The sequence below is a fragment of the Glarea lozoyensis genome (genome assembly GCF_000409485.1).
Source record: "Glarea lozoyensis ATCC 20868 chromosome Unknown GLAREA6, whole genome shotgun sequence".
NCBI classification, from domain to species: Eukaryota; Fungi; Ascomycota; class Leotiomycetes; order Helotiales; family Helotiaceae; genus Glarea; species Glarea lozoyensis.
This window is the reverse complement of record NW_007361001.1, coordinates 2,601,517-2,621,689: the sequence shown is the minus strand read 5'-3', so window position 1 is coordinate 2,621,689 and position 20,173 is coordinate 2,601,517. Positions and strand designations below refer to the sequence as shown.

Sequence of the window (20,173 nt, the reverse complement as noted above, 5' to 3'; positions counted from 1 at the left end):
CTACGAGATCCTCAAGGCAACCTCCTTGCTTGTCAAGATGACTTTGGGTCATTCCTTGCTTTGTATTGGAGTGCTCCTTGATATCACCTCAACTAAACATTCGGAGGGCGTATGTCAAGCAACTGATTCGCCACCCTATTTCTCATCCCAGCAACGGCTATTTCGCTTTGAGCTTCGTAGTTTCGGCAGCTTCCTAGAACACAACATTGCTATCTATTTTACTATCCTTAGGCGGCATTTCCTCCGTCTGCTTCGATTGTAACATGCCATAAGCTCGAGACGTATTTGCCCACTCACGTAGCAGTACTGCTCTTGAGTCACCCCCGTGATGTGTTGCCTTACCGGTCTAGAAACCTATTTGCTTTGATTTTCCAAGGGTTGAGTTTTGCCTTGCGGCGTACCTTTTAATGGATGGGACAATCAAAAATCCGTGAACATATAACATTTAAATATCCAATGCAAAACCACACTTCGCAACGACCAAGAACGATACCACAATGATGAAAATAGCTATAGCCGGTTCCGGCGGATTGGCACGGATATTTGCACAATATCTCAGAGAGACGGAGCACATAACTATCATACTCTCTAGAACTGTACGCGGATAAATTTTCCTCCCGCAGCTACACACGCTGACTTGACACCCAGGCACAACCAGACTTTGAAGACTTGGACTGTCAGGTAGTTGTGGTCGACTATCGTAACCAGCAAGATCTGGAGTATTATCTTCGGGGAGTTGAGTAAGTCTATTCATATTATCCCTCGTCTTGCCCTAAGAATCTCGTTTGCCCCTTTTTACCAGCGACTGCGTCGCTCAAAACATCACCTCCACACAACGTCGATACCGCACACTAACATCTCAATCCACTCTAGCATCGTCATATCCACCGTTTCAGGCGCCTCCCAGATAAACTTAATTGACGCAGCAGCACACTCTCGCGTCAGCCGCTTCATCCCCGCCGAATTCGAAGGCTCACCCAGCCGTCGCCGTTCCAGCGACCCTGACGTCCGTGGGAAACGCGAGTCTCTGGCGCGTCTCAAAGAATGGAACTCAGATTCACGTCATCGCATGCGTTACACCATCTTCACTTGTGGCGTTTTCTACGAGCGATTCGCCAGAGGAGGCCTTGCTTCTCTCGGTATCGGTGCCAACAGCGGCATCCAGTATCAGGGCGATTACATTATGAATCTTGGGACTGGAACGGCGGAGACGGTCGTGCAAACGAGCACGGGGGATCCGGTGGAGTTTTGTATGATTTCAGTGTGGGATTTGGCGCAGTATGTGGTCAAGGCGATTGACCTGGGAGTGGAGACTTGGCCGACTGAGTATAGGGTTCAGGGAGACCGGAGGAGTGTTAGTGAGATTTTGCAGTGGGGGGCTATTGTTTTGAATCGTCAGTACTCCTTCTACCTTACTTTACGTTGATGTTGTATTAATTGGTATTGTGCTAGTTGATCATCTGGATACCATATATCACCAAGCTGGCAACCTTCAAGCTCATGTCGATCATGCGAGAGCGACCTTTGATTGGGGCAAAGTCGCCCGTTTCGAGGAACTCGTCGCTACGGAGAAAGGTCGATATTGCTTCTCTGCCCCGACACTCACGTTGGCTAGCGTCAACCCGATTCCTTTCTGGAATTGGTTGCAGAGAGAATGGGGATCTTAGTGCTCATATTTCTGTCGCGATAGACGCGATGAAGTTGAGTCTGACTTGAAGACATTGGAATAGCACGGAACAGTACGTACAACAGCTACGGATTTCACCTCAGTAAGGATCGGGTGGGGATTTTGGGTTTGGAATAGCATAGCGCGGACAGGACGGATGGATATCTACACTCTGGGAATTTCGAACTTGTCGTATCTAGCTTTGGCTATTCACTGGCGCTGCTATAGATTAGCACGTGGGATCACTCCCTTCTTTCTTGATTTGTTGTTAGATATAGATGAATTTTCGGTCACAATGTTGGACGATCTTGGACTTAACTTTCGCTACGTGCGTGAGCATGATAGATCGAGATCTTTCTCTTCGTAAGAACTAGGTAGGCTTCTATTTCAACTGTAACTTTGATATTCTCTATAAATCGTTTTAGTTCAGCTAAATCTAGGACAGAGCCCCTACATTCCTGCTTACAATAGTTCGGTCGTCATATTATGATCTTTGTAGAAAAGACGATAGTTTGTTTGCAAGGGCTTGCCTAATATGGAATAGACCGAGCTAAGCGAGGTCGTACGAAGTAAGAGCGCGGCCTTCCCGTTTTGTGGTCGCCTCGGTGAGTTTTCAACAACTACCTGTTCGGCAAATCATCATCAACACAAAATCACAGCTTCATGAACTCATAAGAAGACAAGGTTGACTAAATTATTAGTGAACCTCTGATGCCCCTGCAAATGAAGACATGGATCTCGACGCGGACGTTCTCATCGAGCGTGTCGGCTTGCGCCCACAACACATCTTAAAGTGGATGGTGACTGTTCAGGATGCTATCCCACCAACTTTTGTTCCAAAGACACCTGGCTCTTTCGATATTGGTCAACTCAGAAATTTACCCCTTGAACTTCTATATATCGTCTTCGAATCTCTCGACTTCCGGAGCCTGTCACGCTTCGCATGCGTTTGTCACCGAGGGAAAGCGACTGTTGAATCATTGCCGGCGTATCGAGACCTGATCAAGCACGCTTTTACAACTTTGGTAATCTTTTCCCGGGCTAAACTGGTCACTTTTCACTCCGCTGGATCTATTCACAAACCGTTGCTCTCCAATAAATGCGTAGCCTGCGAACATTTTGCACCTTTCTTATTCCTTCAAACTTCTGAGAGGTGCTGTCATGATTGCCTCCATAGAGACCGGTCGTTTCGCCTTAGAACAAGTGCAATGGCTAGGAAATGCTTCGGACTCACGCCAACCCAGCTTCGCCGGATACCGTCTATGCTTAGCCTTCTAGGGGTTGGTTATTTTGGCAAGGAAAAGAGGCGAAACAGACTCTTCAGTTTGAAGCAGGCAGAGGCACTAGGTGTTGGGGATGTCGAGCCAACTTTCTGAACTATACAGAAGCCGGAATTCTACACCCGGAAACGCGGGCTCTGTTTTCTGGCGACGACCCGCGGTCGTCTTTACTTGATTTAGAGCATCGGGCAAGATCAAATTCTGCATTTGTCGAACATACAAGAGTCTGCAAGGGTGCAAAGGATTCGCTTCAAGGGCCTAGTGTTCTATCTGGCAAGGATTCTTGGTAGTGTACGTTTGAAAATATTTCCAACATTGAATGCTCTTCAATAACGTTTTTGAATACATGAATAATGACTGACAAAAGTACAGCCCCCTAATATATCCCTCCAAAAACATGATCAAAAACGAGCGACCGAAGCACAACGCACCCCGATGCACCTATGGATAGGTATATATTGAACCGAGACCTGGAATATGACCGTTTAGATCAAGTAGCAAAACGAGTCTTTAGCGAGCGGGCTGACGCCCAACGTATTGCGGAAAAGCCTTGCATTCCTTCAGCAAGTGCTTGGGGCAGTCATTACTGGAGTCGAGGGCTCTCGAAGAGCTCCAATCACTGCTGTCGGAACTGACTGGAAATACTGGAAGAGGTGGATCGAATGTGTACTAGTCGATAGTGTTTGCAAATGAAAACCTTACTGCCAGTCTCGGACTGCGAAACTGCCGCTTGTCATTCGGGAGCGTTTCGATATATGTTTCTTCTCTATATCTGAGACATTAGAGAGGTTTTGTAGCTTTTGGGATTCGGTTAGTATTATAGTGTGTAAGAGAGTGTTTCGACCCAAATAACTTCCTAATTAGGACGGATTTCTTAATCCCATCGTAGTCCTAGTGGGACTATATAGTCCTAAACGTGTTTTTAGGATTATAAAGTTCTATTAAAGCTTCGAAAGAGATAAAGTATAAATTACATGAAACTATAGAGCGGAACCATAATAGGAAGTTAAACGGTAATCCCAAAATCTGTAAAACCTCTCTATTGGAAAGTAATTAGAAAGAAATCCGTTAGTAACTTGATGTATTGATAATGAAGAAGAGCAAAGAATCACAGCGCATTCCGCGACTTTCTTGGCAAAGTGGCACAATCAACTTACAACCTAACATAGACATTCTCGCCGTAGTAATGGTGGAAGAATGTATCTCGATCATTAGCTCAGTATTTCAAAAGAATAGTAATGAAATGATTTCTCTTTGGTCATTTCTCCCGCGAATCCGCCTTACTTAGAATGATGCTGACGATCAAGTTCTTTTTAGCCAGATCATGCAGCTGCAGGGTTGTTCTCAATCTTCATTTGATGGCGCTCCATGTTTTTTCTGTGGCTGTAGCAAGGCTCTTTAGCGAGCCTTGCTATCTTTTACCGCTCCTCCACTCAGGATTGTTCGATCTCGAATGTTCTTGCTATTTTACCACACAGATATTGCCAAGGTCGTACTTGATTAATATTTTGCGAGGGCTAGAGCATTGACGTCCACAGTCCGGACTAGACAGTAGGCGAAGCCACCTTCACGAATACTGCGCCTCTTCAAAGGAGTCTCCGGTGCTTTGCCGTGACCTACTCTTCGTAGCTCTGTATACTAGACATCTTGAAAGTCTACAACTCCACAAAACTGCTTAGCTGTCATATCCTACCCAACCATGGACCCTTCCCAAATCTATTCATCGCTGAGACTTTCGGCACATCAGTTTCGTCTTGTCCATCTCCTTCCTGGTCAAGAAAGTAGCGAAATCCAGTGTACTTTGAAGAGCGACTATCTCTTATCACATACTGTCGAGAGATACACGGCATTGTCGTACGAGTGGGGGGATTCAAAAGCGTCGAAGCTAGAGATCAAGCTTGAAGGGCAATCATTTCTTATTACTCAGAATCTTTGGTCAGCATTGAAGTGCCTGCGAGGCACCGAGACGATGCAAACATTTTGGATTGACGCTATCTGCATAAATCAGGATGACAAAAACGAGAGGAATCACCAAGTTGAGCTTATGAGCTTGATATACAGTACGGCTAGTCGTGTGTTAGTCTGGCTAGGTCAGGAATGTGCGGAGATCCAGGCAGCGTTTTCCTTTTTCCAGAACATCTGGGACACAAAACTTCGAAACTTCGCCGAGAAAGGTATCTTATATATTGACCACAACACGAACATGTACCAATCAATTATCCTAACACAAGGTCAGGCGCAGTATTTTCGGTTCAGATGGAGTGACGAATCCCTCGTAGAAGAAAACTCGGAGATTCAGACAGCACTATATTGGTCCAGGTTCCAAATCATTTTAGAGAACCTTGCATTCTTTGGGCAGAAAGATCCCTCTTTAAAAATCGCTTGGAAAGGACTAGCATCTCTGACAAGCCGATCTTACTGGACCAGAATCTGGATTGTCCAAGAGTACCTACTAGCACAAAAGGTTGATTTTTATTGTGGACGAATCACAATAGATGGTACTATCATCGACACTATTATATCACATCTCGCCGCTCTGAAGGATGAGAAACTTACAGATTTACCATCCTGGCTCACTGAACCTCTTCAGCGCATCCGCGCCAGCCCGGCAACGAGAATTTGTACGAGTCGGCTCCAACAGAAAAGCAAACGGCCGACTCTTCTGGAACTTCTGGTTGCGTGTAAAGATAGCAAGTCATCCGAACCACGCGACAGACTTTATGCTCTTCTCGGATTAGCAAGCGATGTTCAAGAGGACTCGATTGTTATCGACTACAACCGGCCGATCTTCAAAATACAAATGGACGTTTTATGGTTCTTCTGTTGTAAGCAGGATTTTCGGCCAGCTGATACTTCTCGAATATGCACGTTGCTAGAGGAAACACTTGGCTATGGACGGTATTTAACGATTGACTGAAATTCATTCCGCCGAGACTAACCTAGGGATAATTTCGAAATGGATCGTTCGTACATCAGCTCTAAGCGCACAACGGACACTATCACACTTCCAAACTTTGGGGCGGCAAAGATATCTCAAACTTACAGATTCGTCGAGTGTCTTGAGCCTTCGATTAGCTATTACGCGAAGAAACTGTCATCTTTTGAGACAATCATGGCAATGGCAAGTTGGACTACAGCCGAGGATTCTGAATCAACTGAGTTAGCACTTAAAATTTACGACGAAAATAGCGTAAATCAGCGTTAATTATACTCATTCCAGGGGGAAAAGGCGGCATGGAACTGACTACGTTCAAGAGCCGGATTTTATTTGCACCTGCATAACGGGGTAGATCTCTTGAATGCAGCAAGCTACGATCTCTTCTGTTTCTCATGGTCACGTACGCTGGTTCTAGGAAAAGAAATGTATATTTTCATTAATATCTTCGCTCTTCAAGAAGGCTAGCTCCAGGATAGAGTAATCTTTCCAGACTCTAACGACGTTTACTACCTCCCAAGTTAATGCATCGTGGCGCTGGCGAGGACCATTAAATCACATAGAAGAGCTATATTAATTTATTCAATAGCTATTCTCCGAAAAACCCAAATTAAACTCTGGATCGAGTGTTGACAGTTGTTTCGTATTCTAGTTGTCTTTCCACCATCATCTCTTTCTATTCTCAAATCGCAGACACTTCCATCCACTTGGCAATCAACCTCAGCGTGAAATCCGAAGCTGACTCACACATCTAGAGCACTAGCTTCTTTGTTTCTGAAACAAGCCTCCATTGCCGCCTTCTGCTTCGACCCTTCCGGGCAAAACTTATAATGCTCCAAATCATTTTTAGTCGGCATCCCCGAAGCATCAGTCACATTATCATACTTATAACAGGAATTATACTTGTCTGCCCAAGACAGCAACTTCTTCCAAGACTTGCACTGACGAACCTGGTATTTTGGGTATTTCTTGCGGTCTGGTTGAGGTGGAAGTTGCATCCATGGAAGGTCGTCGGCGTGACAGTAGGCATCTTGGAGGAGGTCGTCTAGACAGTGTAGGATGTGTGCGTGATCGGCGAGTGTTGTTCGATTGTTGTGGAGGTTGGAGATGTATTGGTACATGCTTTTCTGAGAAGACGTTAGTTCAGAATGTTTGAATCCATTGATGTATTACTTACAAGACAGTGGATTTGATGATGGGCACCCAAGAGATAGACGCCAGTCGATTGATCCCAAGGAAGTCTTTGCGAAGGTGGGAGGCCCATTAACTCGGCTTCTGTGTCTGGTATGGCAATAATTCCCGGACTGATGTCGAGAGCATTCCAGTGACGGTCTCGATCTTCTTCTGTGCCGATTCCTGGGCCATATTGGGTACTGCTGTAGATTGGGGTTGGGACATCGTAGATTAAGTTGGCTGTTCATAGGGTCATTAATTGGACAACTCTCTTAGTTAAATTGAAAAGTCAGAAGAAACATACCGAATTTCGTATGTGGTATTGAGGACCGGTTGAGAAGAACAAGAAATACTATATTGGCGAGAATGGAGAGGAATGCTAAAGCGCCGAAAGTGAGTCGTAGTAGTCGGTAAGAGAAGCTTCGCTGACTGTAGGGTTCCGTTTTCGAGTCGGACTCTTCCTGATCGTCCTGGAGACTATTCTTAAGCAGAGAATACTTTTGGGTGTAGTTTGCTCTGTCCATTTTGAAATTATCTTAGTATAAAGTGAGGATATTGGAGAAAGTGAGCAAGTTAAGTGTTGAGAATAAGTCACAGTTCACAACACAAATTCTTTGGGTAGACGCGCGTAAATGAATTCGATGCACATCTTCTCCCCCTCCCGTATTCTTGTACTGAATTGGTTGAAAACAAGCCATACCAACACTTGATTTGCAGAAAAGGCGATGGCTTTCGAACTCATGACGGCTGTGAGATCACCTGTGGGTTGTGTCGCAAATTTACGTGAGCTTCTACGATTTGCAGAATTTCATTGGGTATCCAAAGACTTGGAATCCCGCTCTGGCTTAAAGCCTTGGATGTTTTTGTGACACGATAATTGCCAAAATGCGTGTTAAGTTGGTATAATCGCATGGTGGTTTTTCTTGTGTAACCATCTTTCAAGTTCCGCTGAGGTCACTCGGGGGGAGTAGGCCACTGAGATTATCAATATGACTATGTGGCTATGGAACAAAATCACAGGCACTATTTTCTGGACAATTGAGTGGTTTAGAACTGTGGCCACGTTCTTATTGATAGTGCAAATTAATGATAGTGAGAAACAAATTGCAAATCAACATGACAATATTGTGGAACAAGACATTTTCCACCCATATGAAGCTTCGAACCTCTAATCTGTCAACTCAGTGTACGACTGGACCTGTGTAATCAACAGATCCTTCACCAGCAAAATAAGGAAGGGGTTCAGCGCTTCGAACAAACTTTACTCCCTACAAATAGCTACGGTCAGAGACTGCCTCATGAATAAAAATCAAGGGGTGGATTAGGGAAGTTACCTCGGGCACGGGTGCTACATAGTCAACAGATCCTTCACCAGCAAAATATGGGAGTGCTTTGGCGCTTCGAATAAGGGTTAACCCCTGGGTGGCTATTGTTAGAGACTGTCTTGTGAGTGGACAACAAGTTGATCGGGGAGCTTACTTTAGGGATCACTGGTAAGGCCAGAGTGGCCTCGAACACTCCAAGACTCAGTACTGCTGCCGAGAAGAAGTGCATAGTTGGGATTTCTTTCCGTCAGTCGTTGCACTCGAGAGCTCAGGGACCAGAAGATACAGGTAAATATGCAATATGGTTGATATGTTGAACCAGAAAGTACTTTGTTAGAAAGGTTGGAATTGCAGTGAGCTTTTTAAGACTTTAAAGTATTTGGAGACAAGGCCAGTCTTTATATAAGAAGGAGAGGACAAAAACAAAAGCTGAGATCAGCCTATGAAAGCCACAGTCGTTAAGCGAGATGTAAGAAGGGAATCTAGTGAGACTATGCTATTCCTGTAGCTGATGGTCACATCTTGTGATCGAATACTGGTAAGGAATTTCAATAAAGTTGGGTGCTGCCGTGTCGAATAACCAAGCGTGCCAACCAATTATGCTTACTTTCTGTCAGCGGTGTTAACGCATTCTTACTCTATTGCGTTACCTAGAATCCTGTTTCCATATTACTCGCTAAAGAGGTAGTCTGTAAATTTCTTTACCTTGGAGGATCTTCTCTTCCAGAGTTCCCTGCTTCGTAGATCGAATGTCAGGCTGCCGGCGAGCTAAATATTTGAGCTTCTAGAACCAACGCAACGCATGTGACAAACTGTCTGTGTTGTCTTTCTTTGCACAGATCAAAATCAAGAAGGAGACAGATCATAGTACATTTTACCAGGGGAGACTTGATCAACCTGTGAAACTTCAAATAATTTGTGTTTTCGTCCCCGGGCATTACAGATAATAATACCAAACTGTTTAATGTGGAACACAGTGGAAGCTTCCACTATGTCAAAGCGGCTTCGACGGTCTACGTTATTTGACCGAATCTCTCGAATTTCGAAGCTGTCATAGGATCACAAGTTTTCTTGTTTTTCCCAAGTTTCCTCCTCAGCACTCACATGATTGAGAAGCAGCGAAGACATGGCTTCGTTGTTGTCTTGTTTAAAGCGGTTATATCGCTTGCAATTGGCCGAGAGAGATCAGAAGCAGTGTGACGAGTGATTCTGAGATAATCTAAGGGTGGTGACGAAAGAGGGAGTAAAACAATTAAACTTGACGAGTCATACTTCAACGCTGGATGGAAATAGTGATTGTGGCGGTCGTCTTACGTTGAATCTGTTTTTATGATTGTGGATGATAGGCTCCTTCGTCTATGGTGACTCAAGCGGCTTTGGTGTTGATGTCAGTGCTGAGGAATCTCATCGAGATCCAACAATTATGTGCTGTTGAAGTTAGTCCCCTTGTTTTCAGTAAGACAATTGCGAAGACCAGCAGCTCGTTTCTCCTTAGCTTTAACGAAGCACTTAGCATGCCTGGGCTAGTAGCCACAGCTTGGAGGTAGAGTAAAAAGAATGAGAGTAGTTGTAAAGATTCTGAAACACATATGTGCGTAAGGGACTTGGAGCATAACGAACACTTTCTGTATTATAGATATAATGAAAAAAAAAACCAATATTCTGGTTTGCTATAGGAGGCCTACTCATTATTTGTGGCTATCTCTTCGAACTTTAGGTTTCAATTTCTCGCTTAATTTGCGGTTGGTTGGTGAGTAAAACAGGTAAGATTACATAATTGAGATGAGTCTGATGACTTGCCGGAATAGTAAGATAAGTTTAGCTAGCTCATAGATTAGTCGATAATACAGTTACGTTATAGAGCCTTTGTTCTTTGGCGTTCGTGTTTATATATGTTGGGGAATCGAATATCATACCTGAAATTTATCTTACTCTCTTCATATGGAACACTGAAATGGTGTGACAATACTTTAAGCGTCTCGGTACCGCCAATAGAGCCGCAGCGTGAACTTTAAACGGTAAACCGAAGCGGAAGATCCTCTACTTTCGCGAGTGCAGTGGTTTGCTCGTCCACAGGGCAATTATTTGGCGATGATGGCTTTTTTGATGTCATACTCGGCGTCCAAAATATCTTTGTACAACCCAAGGCTTCCACATGAGAACAGCTCACTGGTCCTTGATTCTTGTCATCTGCATCTTGTTTGCTTGGAAAAAGACGGAATATGCAGATCTCAAGCCACGGCATGCTCGAAGGCAATCTGGCAGTGTTCCGATTTATCGTTTCCTTTCACCTGGACAAGTTGATTTGCTTTTGACGCCATAGGTTGATGCCGTGTATGCATCTAATCGGCCTATCACTACTGTATGGGGCATAACCAAGAGAAATGTAACAACACGTTGAAATGTGAGTGATTCACATGCTTGCGTACAAGCTAGAAGTCCATTTCAATAGCGGGCAACCCCATCTAGTTGTCAATCGTTGAGAATTGAACCTCATTCAAAAGTAAAGACCACCGAGGTGCAAAGTGAAAATGATCGATGCTTCTTCAGAGACTCGTCAATCTTGCTACCTCCAGTCGATACATATGTTGCTGTATGTGTCAATGAAGTGCGTAGAAACTGGATGTCGATTTGTCAAACCCTTCTGCATGATTAGGGTCCTTAGCTTTGACTCACTTATCCCCCGCTTCCTATAACCTCAAGCAGCCTTGGAATAAATCAGATGAGGACAGCTATCTGAGAAATAATGAGAGAAAAGCCAGTGATAAAGCACGATTTGAATCCTCAATGCTAATTTCCCGTTAGGAGAGCGAATCCAAAGAAAGAAGCGACATGAAAACCACACATTCAAGAAGTAAGAGAGATACCATAGAGAGGTATCACAAAAACCGAGCATTTAGCCTTGGAACGGCCAAAATTTGGTAACCCAGTTCATGTGATTGATGGTTGCTGTCACGTTTCAGAACAGGGGTGCATCACGTGACAGATGATGTAGCTTTTAGGCTCACTAAGCCCTGCGTCTTATACGAAGCGAAGATATTGGTAAATCATTAAGCTAATACAACTGTGGACGATAGTTGCGATTACTGATATCTTACTCTACAGGTTCTCTCAGAGTTATTATCACAACTGCCAACAAGCAGCAGGGCCATAGGCGAGCCAATCAAAATTTAATCACTTTCTCCGTAGTTCGGCGGAAGAAATGACTTGGGTATGGCTGGCTCACGTAATACACAAAGCACCTCACCAAACTGACCGACGACGACATGCCATGCGATTCTAAAGCACTTTCTGTTTCTACACCACAAGTCTGATTGTATAGGGCGCAGATCGAATGCGCTCGCAGTAAAGAACATTTTATTAGTTTGAAAAAGAGGTCAAATGTCTGTCGCAGAAGGACGTGAGCGGCAAGATTCAGGAGAGCCCCCTCGAAAGCGTGTTCGCAAGGGTACTCGGAGCTGTTGGGAATGTAAGAGTGTCTTTACTTTGTCTCCAAGAACGAAGCTAATGCTTACAAGGCAAGCGAAGAAAAGTTAAATGTCAATTGAGCTCGGAGGATGTACCTGTTTGCTCTGGCTGTTTAGCTCGGGGTACTACATGTCTCAGTCAGGAATATCCTGAAGAGCGTGAGCCTTCGAACAATGCGCAAGTTGGTGAAAGGTTGGGTAGAGTAGAGCACCTACTCGAAACTCTGCTCAAGAAAATCTCTGCCTATGAAGAAGATACCAAGGCAGAGAAGGACATGATGACTCCGCAATCTATGCTGAATGGCGACGTACTGACACCGCACCCCTCTAATGCACCTACCAGTATTCAAGAGGCTACTCCGTATATGTCTTTGTTTGATAACCCAGTTGTAAGCTTAGTATCCTACCCTCAATATCGACCCGTAGGAGCTGACACTGTTAGCTCGGTCATCGAGAGCCCGTGGCACCTTCTCAAGTGTCTACACCGCGTTCACAACAGTGTTCGACTAAACCATCCGGATGTAGTAAAATATCTAGGGTGGAGCGAATCAGACAGACCCTAGTGGATCTGCTTCCATCTCAACACGATGCTGATCTGATCTCAAAGAGTACCTCATGCTACATGATCGTGCATGCTATGTCTCGTCATAACGCAGACACTTTCCTGGAAGCAAGTATTAGCGAGACCACGAAAGCTATGTCATCTACTTTCAACATGGCAGAAGTGGCTAAGAAGAGTCCTTCCGCGATTGCCAGATCCCTTATGTATCTTGTAATCTGCCTGCAGCAGTTGGACCCGGACCTCGACAAAAGTAGGCTGCATCTTCTGCCGACTATTGAGTCGCGGATGGAACGATGGATGTCAACAATTCAAGCTCTCGTGACCTCTGATGACGAGCTGATTACAACAATGGAAGGATTAGAATGCCTAACCCTGCAAGGCGTCTATCACATGAATTGTGGTAGTCTCAGGAGATCTTGGCTGGCTTCTCGCCGAGCTCTAAGCACCGCACAACTTATGGGTATACATAGAACAAATACTGATATACCTGGTGGGAGAGAGTTCTGGCATCAAATAGTACAGATTGATCGATATCTTGTAAGTCAAAATGATCGCTCAATATCGAAGTACTAACACTGTGTCAGGCTCTGATCCTCGGCCTACCTGCCGGGTCAAAGTTCGATGATTTCGGTCCGGATGAGGTGTTCAGCAACCCATCGGTAAACAAAGACAAATTGTTCATGCGGAAGTTGTGTCATTTGTCAACCTACATAATTGATCGCAATCAGTCTCAGCAACCAGTCGCCTATGCTTCCACTCAAGAGATCGATGATAAATTGGATTCTCTTGCAAAAGAGATGCCGGAATCATGGTGGGAAATCCCATTGTTTCGACCCGTAATTAACGGCTATCAGACCGAGCAGGGTGTGGCGGACTTCGATCGGATAGTGATGCAGATATGGTACTTCCAACTTGGCGTGCTGGCACACCTCCCATTCATGTTACGAGCAGCCACAGAACGTCGATATGAATACAGCAAATTCAGTTGCCTCAAGGCGGCTCGAGAAATGATCTATCGCTATCTCTCGATGACTGCGGACGTACAGCGAGCAATTTGCTGCAAAGTGATGGATTTCGCCGCCCTTACCTCAACCGTTACTTTGCTTCTTGGCATATTGCAGGTAGTACAGGGCGCCGAAACGCCGGAGGCAAATGCACAGAAGGAAAGCGACCGCAGGCTCGTGAAAGCGGTTCTGAAACAATTGGAAAATGCTACCGACGGAGGCCGTGATGTAATATCAACCCAGAGTGTGACCGTCATTAAGTCATTGGTGGCAATGGACTCGCCCAATGCTCCAAAAGAATCCGGAAATCTGCGACTTACAATCCCATATTTTGGAACCATCAGTATTGTGCGACCGAAAACTGATACGTCTCCGAAGCCCGACAGACGCATTAAATTGCCAGCTATCGTAACAGGTTCTTCAGACGTTAGTTTTGCAAGCACTCCAGCTTCACAATCCGGAGATTGGAATGCTATGGCCTACAGCACACCACCGGAAGATCTTCAACAGCAAATGATTTCTTTCACAAGTTCTCATTTTGCGCCAGGACAGCACGATCTTACTGGTATACACCCATTTACGGAATGGAATTTGTCAGAAGCGGATACGCAGTATTTTGACACTCTGTTGAGCACGGATGTCAACGGGAATTGGATCATTTGAATGACCCCGAAGGCACTCACTGTTTCTTTGGGACTGAGCATGGAATTTAATATAATGTCTTACTTATGGATTGCTATCTATATTTGTACGATTGTGCTTGGTGTTAGTGTTATTGGCGCATATAGTCGGAAAGGATCACACCAAAATGGCTGGGAAGTGGTAATTGGGACGAATCATGAGTTTACAATGTTTTAGGTATTTTCAATACACCTATGACTGCATATCTGCATATTTTACTTTCCGCTTCAAACAGCTTGATATTTCCGGGCTACAAGGCCAGCAAAAGTAGCTGACGATGGGCCTCGCAAGTCGTGCCTGCCTTCTGTCGCCAGCACGTGCAAGCTGCATTCGGCTAAATCGAAGCTGACCTTGAGGCTGCGACAACGACCCGTCAGCTTCATCTCAATCCTGACGGGAAGCATCTTTGTAAAATTCTGGATTTGTCGAGGTCCATTATAACGTCACATTTCGCAGATGTGCTATTTCGCCTGCGTGCGGCAGACAGCGAGTACCTCAGCATATCTACAGGCGCTCCTCCCCATCAACGCAAGACCTTTCTGTCGGTAAGTCGAGCAAATTCAAGCGTGGTTGAACTTCTCCCTAACCACTTCAGACGTTTCCAGTGTTTATCGTCTCCAGTATCGAGATGGCGAACTTAGGAGAGTCTGGAGTATCATTGCCGGAGTTATCAACCGACCATAAGTCGTATAGGGGAATAGTTCTTTGTCGGTATTGTGCCCCGTTACGCAACGTTAAGACGTTACTTGAAAGTCAGCCACCGCGAAATGGGATCGGCCATTACTGGACCTACGCCGCAATAAAAGAATCAGCCGATGGTGGGTGCAGACTTTGCCAAGTGATCTTAGATCCAAATAATCATCGTTACTCCCCTCCGGCGGATATCGAGACCTGGGAAGAGATGGAGTATAAAATAGGGTTTTATCGTGACGAATTTGGTGGCGGTTCCAACATGCTTATGGTCACTGTATGCAATCTTGACTCGCAGCTCTATCTTGCAAGCTCTTAATCTGAATGTCGAGCAAGCCTCATTCTAAAACACAACTCCAGGCTGTGTATCCATTGAGCAAAATAAATGCTAACTTGGCCAAGTGGTACAGAACAGAAGAACGCTGTGCTGGGATAGCGCCCTGCCCGTCTCTTATCTTCTATTTGAGACTGTTCACAGCTGCTGGTAACGTTCAATAATCCCCCTGTTTTTATCCAAGGAGACTGAAAGTTCCAGACGACCCTCTAGCGGAAGTTTACCTAAGCAGACCCTTACATAGAGCAACATCTTCTGACTCATGCTTCGGTATGGTCGAAACCTGGATTGACAGGTGCCGAAATGAACATGAAAGCTGCGTATGGCCTGACTCTGGGCCTCTGCCTACTCGAGTTATTGATGTTGGTCTCACTAATGACGCGACGCCATATCTGTTAATCTCAAATGGCAACATTGGGCATTGGGCTACTCTGAGTTATTCTTGGGGTAGCCAATTGCCGTTCAAGACAACTCTGGATAATCTTGAAGAACGAAAAACCGGGTTTCCACCTGACCAACTATCTCCCTTGTTTGGGGATGTCATCAAGCTTGTCCGCAGACTTAAGATCCGGTATTTGTGGATTGACGCACTTTGCATCGTTCAAGATAGCACCGATGACTGGAGCCGGGAATCCTCGAAGATGCACCAGATTTATGCAGAAGCTTGCATTAACATAACTGCGGCATGCTCTACTGGATCCAGTGATGGCCTTTTCGTAAGTGCTGATCGGTGCCGAGAAAATCTTGCGCCTTTATTAAGCCTTCCATGCTATGAAAAGAGAAAGTGTCTGTCAGGCTGGATATCAATGGAATTATATGATCTTAGTTTTTCATTGGTTGGAAATTTAGCTCATACTCGTGCTTGGGTATGGCAGGAAACAGAATTATCGTCAAGGCGGATAGATTACACAACGCGAATGAGATGGAGCTGTAGAACAAAAAGTGCTAATGAAATGGCCCCGACAAATAAGGCTACCGATCTGATTTCTGGATCCGCCCGCGAGTTTTACCGAACTGTGTCAAGCTATTATGCACCACGTCCGAACTTAGGGGCCGATCAAGGACTTCAGAATAGTATCAGCCAGCCCATGAGATACTGGTACGATGGAATAAATCGATTCCGAGGACGCCACATTACATATGGGCAAGATCGTCTCCCTGCTATCGCGGGAGTTGCCAAGCGCGTTCAACAGCGTACTCGCTACACCTACAAAGCCGGACTGTGGTTGGAAGACATCCATAGGGGATTGCTATGGAAGACTACCACATCTAGTCAGCGCTGTCCCACCACTCGTGCACCAAGCTGGAGCTGGGCGTCCATGACGGGCTGCCTGACTTCTGAACTCTTTGACCCACCTCTCTGGGTCTATGCCGAAGGCTACCAAGCCACAATAGACGATATCAAAGTAAAATGCAACGCCGACGATCCGTTCTCTTTTGTAACATCCGCATCTTTGACCCTGACAAGCCTCTGCCAGATTGTTCCTCGTTCAGAATACTCCATCAGTCTAGAAAAAAGGTTACAGTTCAATATTGAACTTGACGACCCGTCGGTAGCACTACAGAATGATCTCCTTTGCGTTCACATCGCTATGTTTCGCCTTTGTTGGCCTGACGAAGACGCAGCCATACATGCTTTGCTGCTCGAAGGAACTGGCGTAGAAAATGAGTATACACGTATTGGTCTTGCTATGATTCCTGAATATGCGGATAATGAGGGAGATTGGAGTACTAGGACTGTGACTATTGTCTAGACGCTAAGATGAGATATCGTGGAATCTCATTGTTGTAATGATTGCTATCTAACGTCAGGTTAGTGTTGTAGGTGAAAGGCTGGTCAGACGTAGCTAATTGGGGGAACATAGGTCTCATGGTTGGATAGGGTATCTAATTGTATCGATTCCAAATACATTCTACAAAACTTCAAACACGGTCCAAATTTTGTAATTTATATCACGAATTCAGAACTGCTTTCTCCAAAAGAGATTATTACACACCCAACATGTTCAACCCAAGCACAAACACTCTTTGAAATCCAATCCACTCATCACTTCAAACATATCCAAAATTCATAGCCATCACGCCGTTTGATGAAAACGACATGTTTGGCTTGTAATCTAACCAGAATGCCAATGAATATCCAGACTGGGGTGTATGAGATGCACGTGAGCTATGAGAGAAACTCATCTTGATTATGTCTGAATGAATTTTTACCCCTTTATCTTAATGTGAGAATGTTAGCAGCGCGAGAGATATAAAGCAAAAAGATCTCACAGTAAAATCTCGAGAACAAACTCACTCATCAGGAACAATTCAATTAAACACTACCTCATCTCACCATTACCTCCCCCATCCCAACCACCAGTTACCCCACAATCTATCACCACAACCCCTCCTACCCCTTAACATCAACAACCTCCTTCCCCTTCAGATCCTCCTCCTCAGCCCTCTCCAACGCCCCCGGCTCCTCAGCACTAACCCCCAACCTCATCGCCTCCCTAACCTCATTCTGCGGCCCCACAAACCACTTCCGCGCACTCACCACCCACACCGCACAGCTGCCAAACGCAATAATGCCCACCGCCACAACCGTATAATTAAGCGTCTGACTGGTAACCGGATTCGCAGTCGGGAGGCAGAAAATGATCGTGATGAATGTGATCCAGGCGACCGCTACACCGGCGACCGGGCGAGAGAAGACTCCGAGGTTAAAGGGGCCCTTGCGGGCGTTGAACTCGCGATGGTAGATAAGTCCGATGAGGATCGGGATGCCGTATGAGATATACAAGCCAATCGTAGCAATGGAGGTGCATGCTGCGAAAGCGACGGTGGAGCCGAGGGAGGGGAGCGCGAGACAGAAGGAGAGGAAGGAGGCGAGCCAGACGGTGCGGATAGGGGATTGAAAGCGTGCGTCGACTTTGTGGAAGAAGTGCGGGATGCCGCCGTCGCGGGCGAAGGCAAACATCATGCGTGAGTTGGAGGTCATACTGAAGAGGCCGCAGTGCCAGACGCAGATTAGGATTAGGCACATGAGGACCTGTAAGAGAGTTAGCCTCTGAATTTGAAAGTGCTGTGAGATCGTTAAGGAAATTTAGCGGCCTGGTGGGTTCTCTTGAGGTGAAAGTGGGGCTCCTCCAGCTCGCTTAAACGAAAAGGGGGAGGATTGGAAAACAATGATAGAAATAACTTACAACCGCCCCATCATCCCCAAAGATATCCACAAAAATCTGTAAAACAGGCTGTCCATAATCACTTCCAATCGTAGCCTCAAAATCCTGTATTGAAAATAGGAAACTGAGGAGCACGAAAAAGCCAAATAGAGAACTGAACCCCACAGACGAAACAACACCAATCGGCGCGCTCCACGAAGCTTTTCTCGTTTCCTCGCTCAGATGCGCGGAGGCGTCAAAACCGGTGAGAGTGTATTGACTCATCAACGCACCACAGCACGCAACGTACGCGGCACTGGCGCGACCGCTCCAGCCATCATATCCTTCAGCACCTGTGCCATCGTTGAAAGACGCGAAGACGAATTTGGCGCTTTGGTGGGTTGGTGCTTTTGCTAGGACTGCGATTGCGAGGGCGGTGATACCTGCTGAGTGGAGGAGGATGGAGGTGTTGTTTAGATAGCGGAGAACGTGGACGCCGAATGTATTGACGATGCCGTGGGAGATGAGGACGGCGGCGTAGATGCCGATTGTCTTCGCAGCGGTGGGTTCGTAGGAGGATTTTACGGTTGCGGTTACGGAGATTAATCCTGCGCAGCCAAAAGAGATGCCGGTTGTTACTGCTACTTGACCAAGGAGGTTGAACCTGAGCTCGATGTCAGCTGTCGTTTGGTCGAAGTAGAAGGGGGAGTTACCATCCTGTTATCCATGATGCGAAAGCACTGTGTTTAGCTGGCGCAAGTAACGCAGACCAGTAGTAAGGTCCACCAGCCGTTGGAATAGCAGATACAATCTCAGCCATGCCTAACGCGACGAACATGGTGAAAACAGATACCACGATCCATCCTATCGACATGACTACTTCTCATCAGCACTATTCCGCATCCACTTTGCGCTTCACATACCGCCAGGACCTCCAGTAAGAAGCCCATACTGAAACAACGTCGTAATACCAGTAATAACAGACTGCAAACTCTGTTAACAGATAACCCAAAGCTTCGCGATACATCAAACCTACGATAATAGAAAACGAAATCCCAAAATTATGCGTCAACCCCCAATCTCTCTTGAGCTCCTGCTTATAACCAAACTCGGCCAGCACCTCCTCATCACGAACATCAGCCTTCGAAGTCGTGCGCTCAATCGGTGGATCCTCCATATCTTAACCTATATCTCAGCAACCTTTTCTTCTTTTGTGTCGTCAAAAGTAAATAAGTAAAGAAGCAGACGATCAAGCTTCGAAGGTGCAGCGCGAACGCGTGGGAGACATGGTTCCCAATTCACCGGCATGGCCGAGGTGCAGCTTGATCGCATCGTCCTCATTGCTGGAGGGGAGGTGATGGTGGCTTTCTTCTGGTCCGTTTACCTGCCCTGTTGTGATAGCTTCGAGCCAGTCGTGGTGCCTTGTTGGGGTTGGACCCCTGGGTGGGAAGCGATAAGCTGATAAGAAGGGTTGTTTCGGTGGTGATTGTGTGACGGGTGGTTGGAGGTGTGATTGTGAATGTGAAATATATTTCACGGGTAGATATAAAGTATATGGCCCATAGTTGTGTGTTTCTAATCGTGCTGTCGATGGTGTGGAGTTTTATTTCAGGTAACCCGCTTGAAACTTCTCTACAATGATTCGAGAATAACCCTAAAGTCTAGACCTTTATTCAGCAGTATACATAAACTCAATAGAGTACCGAACGTTTCGTGCTATTTCGTCCAAACATTTCATTCATCTGAAATATAATTCGAAGTTTTCTGAGTCTCTTTGTAAAACAGACATTGAAGCTTTTCTTCATTTCTTAACCATCTTAAATCTCTTGGCAGACCTCGGCGCTTCTCCGTATCTTTTCGTACTGCAAGCCCATGTGATCAGCCAACTTTCACTAAAGCTTTTAATC

General features: G+C 45.6%; 6 protein-coding genes across 6 annotated transcripts; 4 read left to right on the top strand and 2 right to left on the bottom strand.

Annotated features, from left to right (window-relative positions):
- Positions 1-497: 497 nt before the first annotated feature.
- GLAREA_03180 (NAD(P)-binding Rossmann-fold containing protein) lies at positions 498-1,667 on the top strand (the record flags this gene model as incomplete). Its single annotated transcript, XM_008088264.1, has 4 exons — positions 498-596; positions 649-740; positions 874-1,394; positions 1,453-1,667. The coding sequence occupies 4 exons, from the start codon at positions 498-500 to the stop codon at positions 1,665-1,667; spliced, it is 927 nt and encodes a 308-aa protein (XP_008086455.1).
- Positions 1,668-4,645: 2,978 nt separating this feature from the next.
- GLAREA_03179 (uncharacterized protein) lies at positions 4,646-6,151 on the top strand (the record flags this gene model as incomplete). The annotated part of the gene is made up of 2 exons (XM_008088263.1): positions 4,646-5,844; positions 5,890-6,151. The coding sequence occupies 2 exons, from the start codon at positions 4,646-4,648 to the stop codon at positions 6,149-6,151; spliced, it is 1,461 nt and encodes a 486-aa protein (XP_008086454.1).
- Positions 6,152-6,624: 473 nt separating this feature from the next.
- GLAREA_03178 (uncharacterized protein) lies at positions 6,625-7,578 on the bottom strand (the record flags this gene model as incomplete). Its single annotated transcript, XM_008088262.1, has 3 exons — positions 6,625-7,008; positions 7,059-7,294; positions 7,359-7,578. 3 exons carry the CDS (start codon positions 7,576-7,578, stop codon positions 6,625-6,627), a joined length of 840 nt encoding a protein of 279 aa, XP_008086453.1.
- A 4,182-nt stretch (positions 7,579-11,760) lies between these two features.
- GLAREA_03177 (Zn2/Cys6 DNA-binding protein) lies at positions 11,761-14,075 on the top strand (the record flags this gene model as incomplete). Its single annotated transcript, XM_008088261.1, has 4 exons — positions 11,761-11,848; positions 11,898-12,235; positions 12,289-12,945; positions 12,993-14,075. The coding sequence occupies 4 exons, from the start codon at positions 11,761-11,763 to the stop codon at positions 14,073-14,075; spliced, it is 2,166 nt and encodes a 721-aa protein (XP_008086452.1).
- A 646-nt stretch (positions 14,076-14,721) lies between these two features.
- GLAREA_03176 (uncharacterized protein) lies at positions 14,722-16,871 on the top strand (the record flags this gene model as incomplete). Its single annotated transcript, XM_008088260.1, has 4 exons — positions 14,722-15,060; positions 15,186-15,267; positions 15,319-15,833; positions 16,089-16,871. 4 exons carry the CDS (start codon positions 14,722-14,724, stop codon positions 16,869-16,871), a joined length of 1,719 nt encoding a protein of 572 aa, XP_008086451.1.
- A 641-nt stretch (positions 16,872-17,512) lies between these two features.
- On the bottom strand, positions 17,513-19,443 carry GLAREA_03175 (uncharacterized protein; the record flags this gene model as incomplete). The annotated part of the gene is made up of 5 exons (XM_008088259.1): positions 17,513-18,154; positions 18,309-18,930; positions 18,980-19,142; positions 19,190-19,250; positions 19,303-19,443. 5 exons carry the CDS (start codon positions 19,441-19,443, stop codon positions 17,513-17,515), a joined length of 1,629 nt encoding a protein of 542 aa, XP_008086450.1.
- Positions 19,444-20,173: the final 730 nt, after the last annotated feature.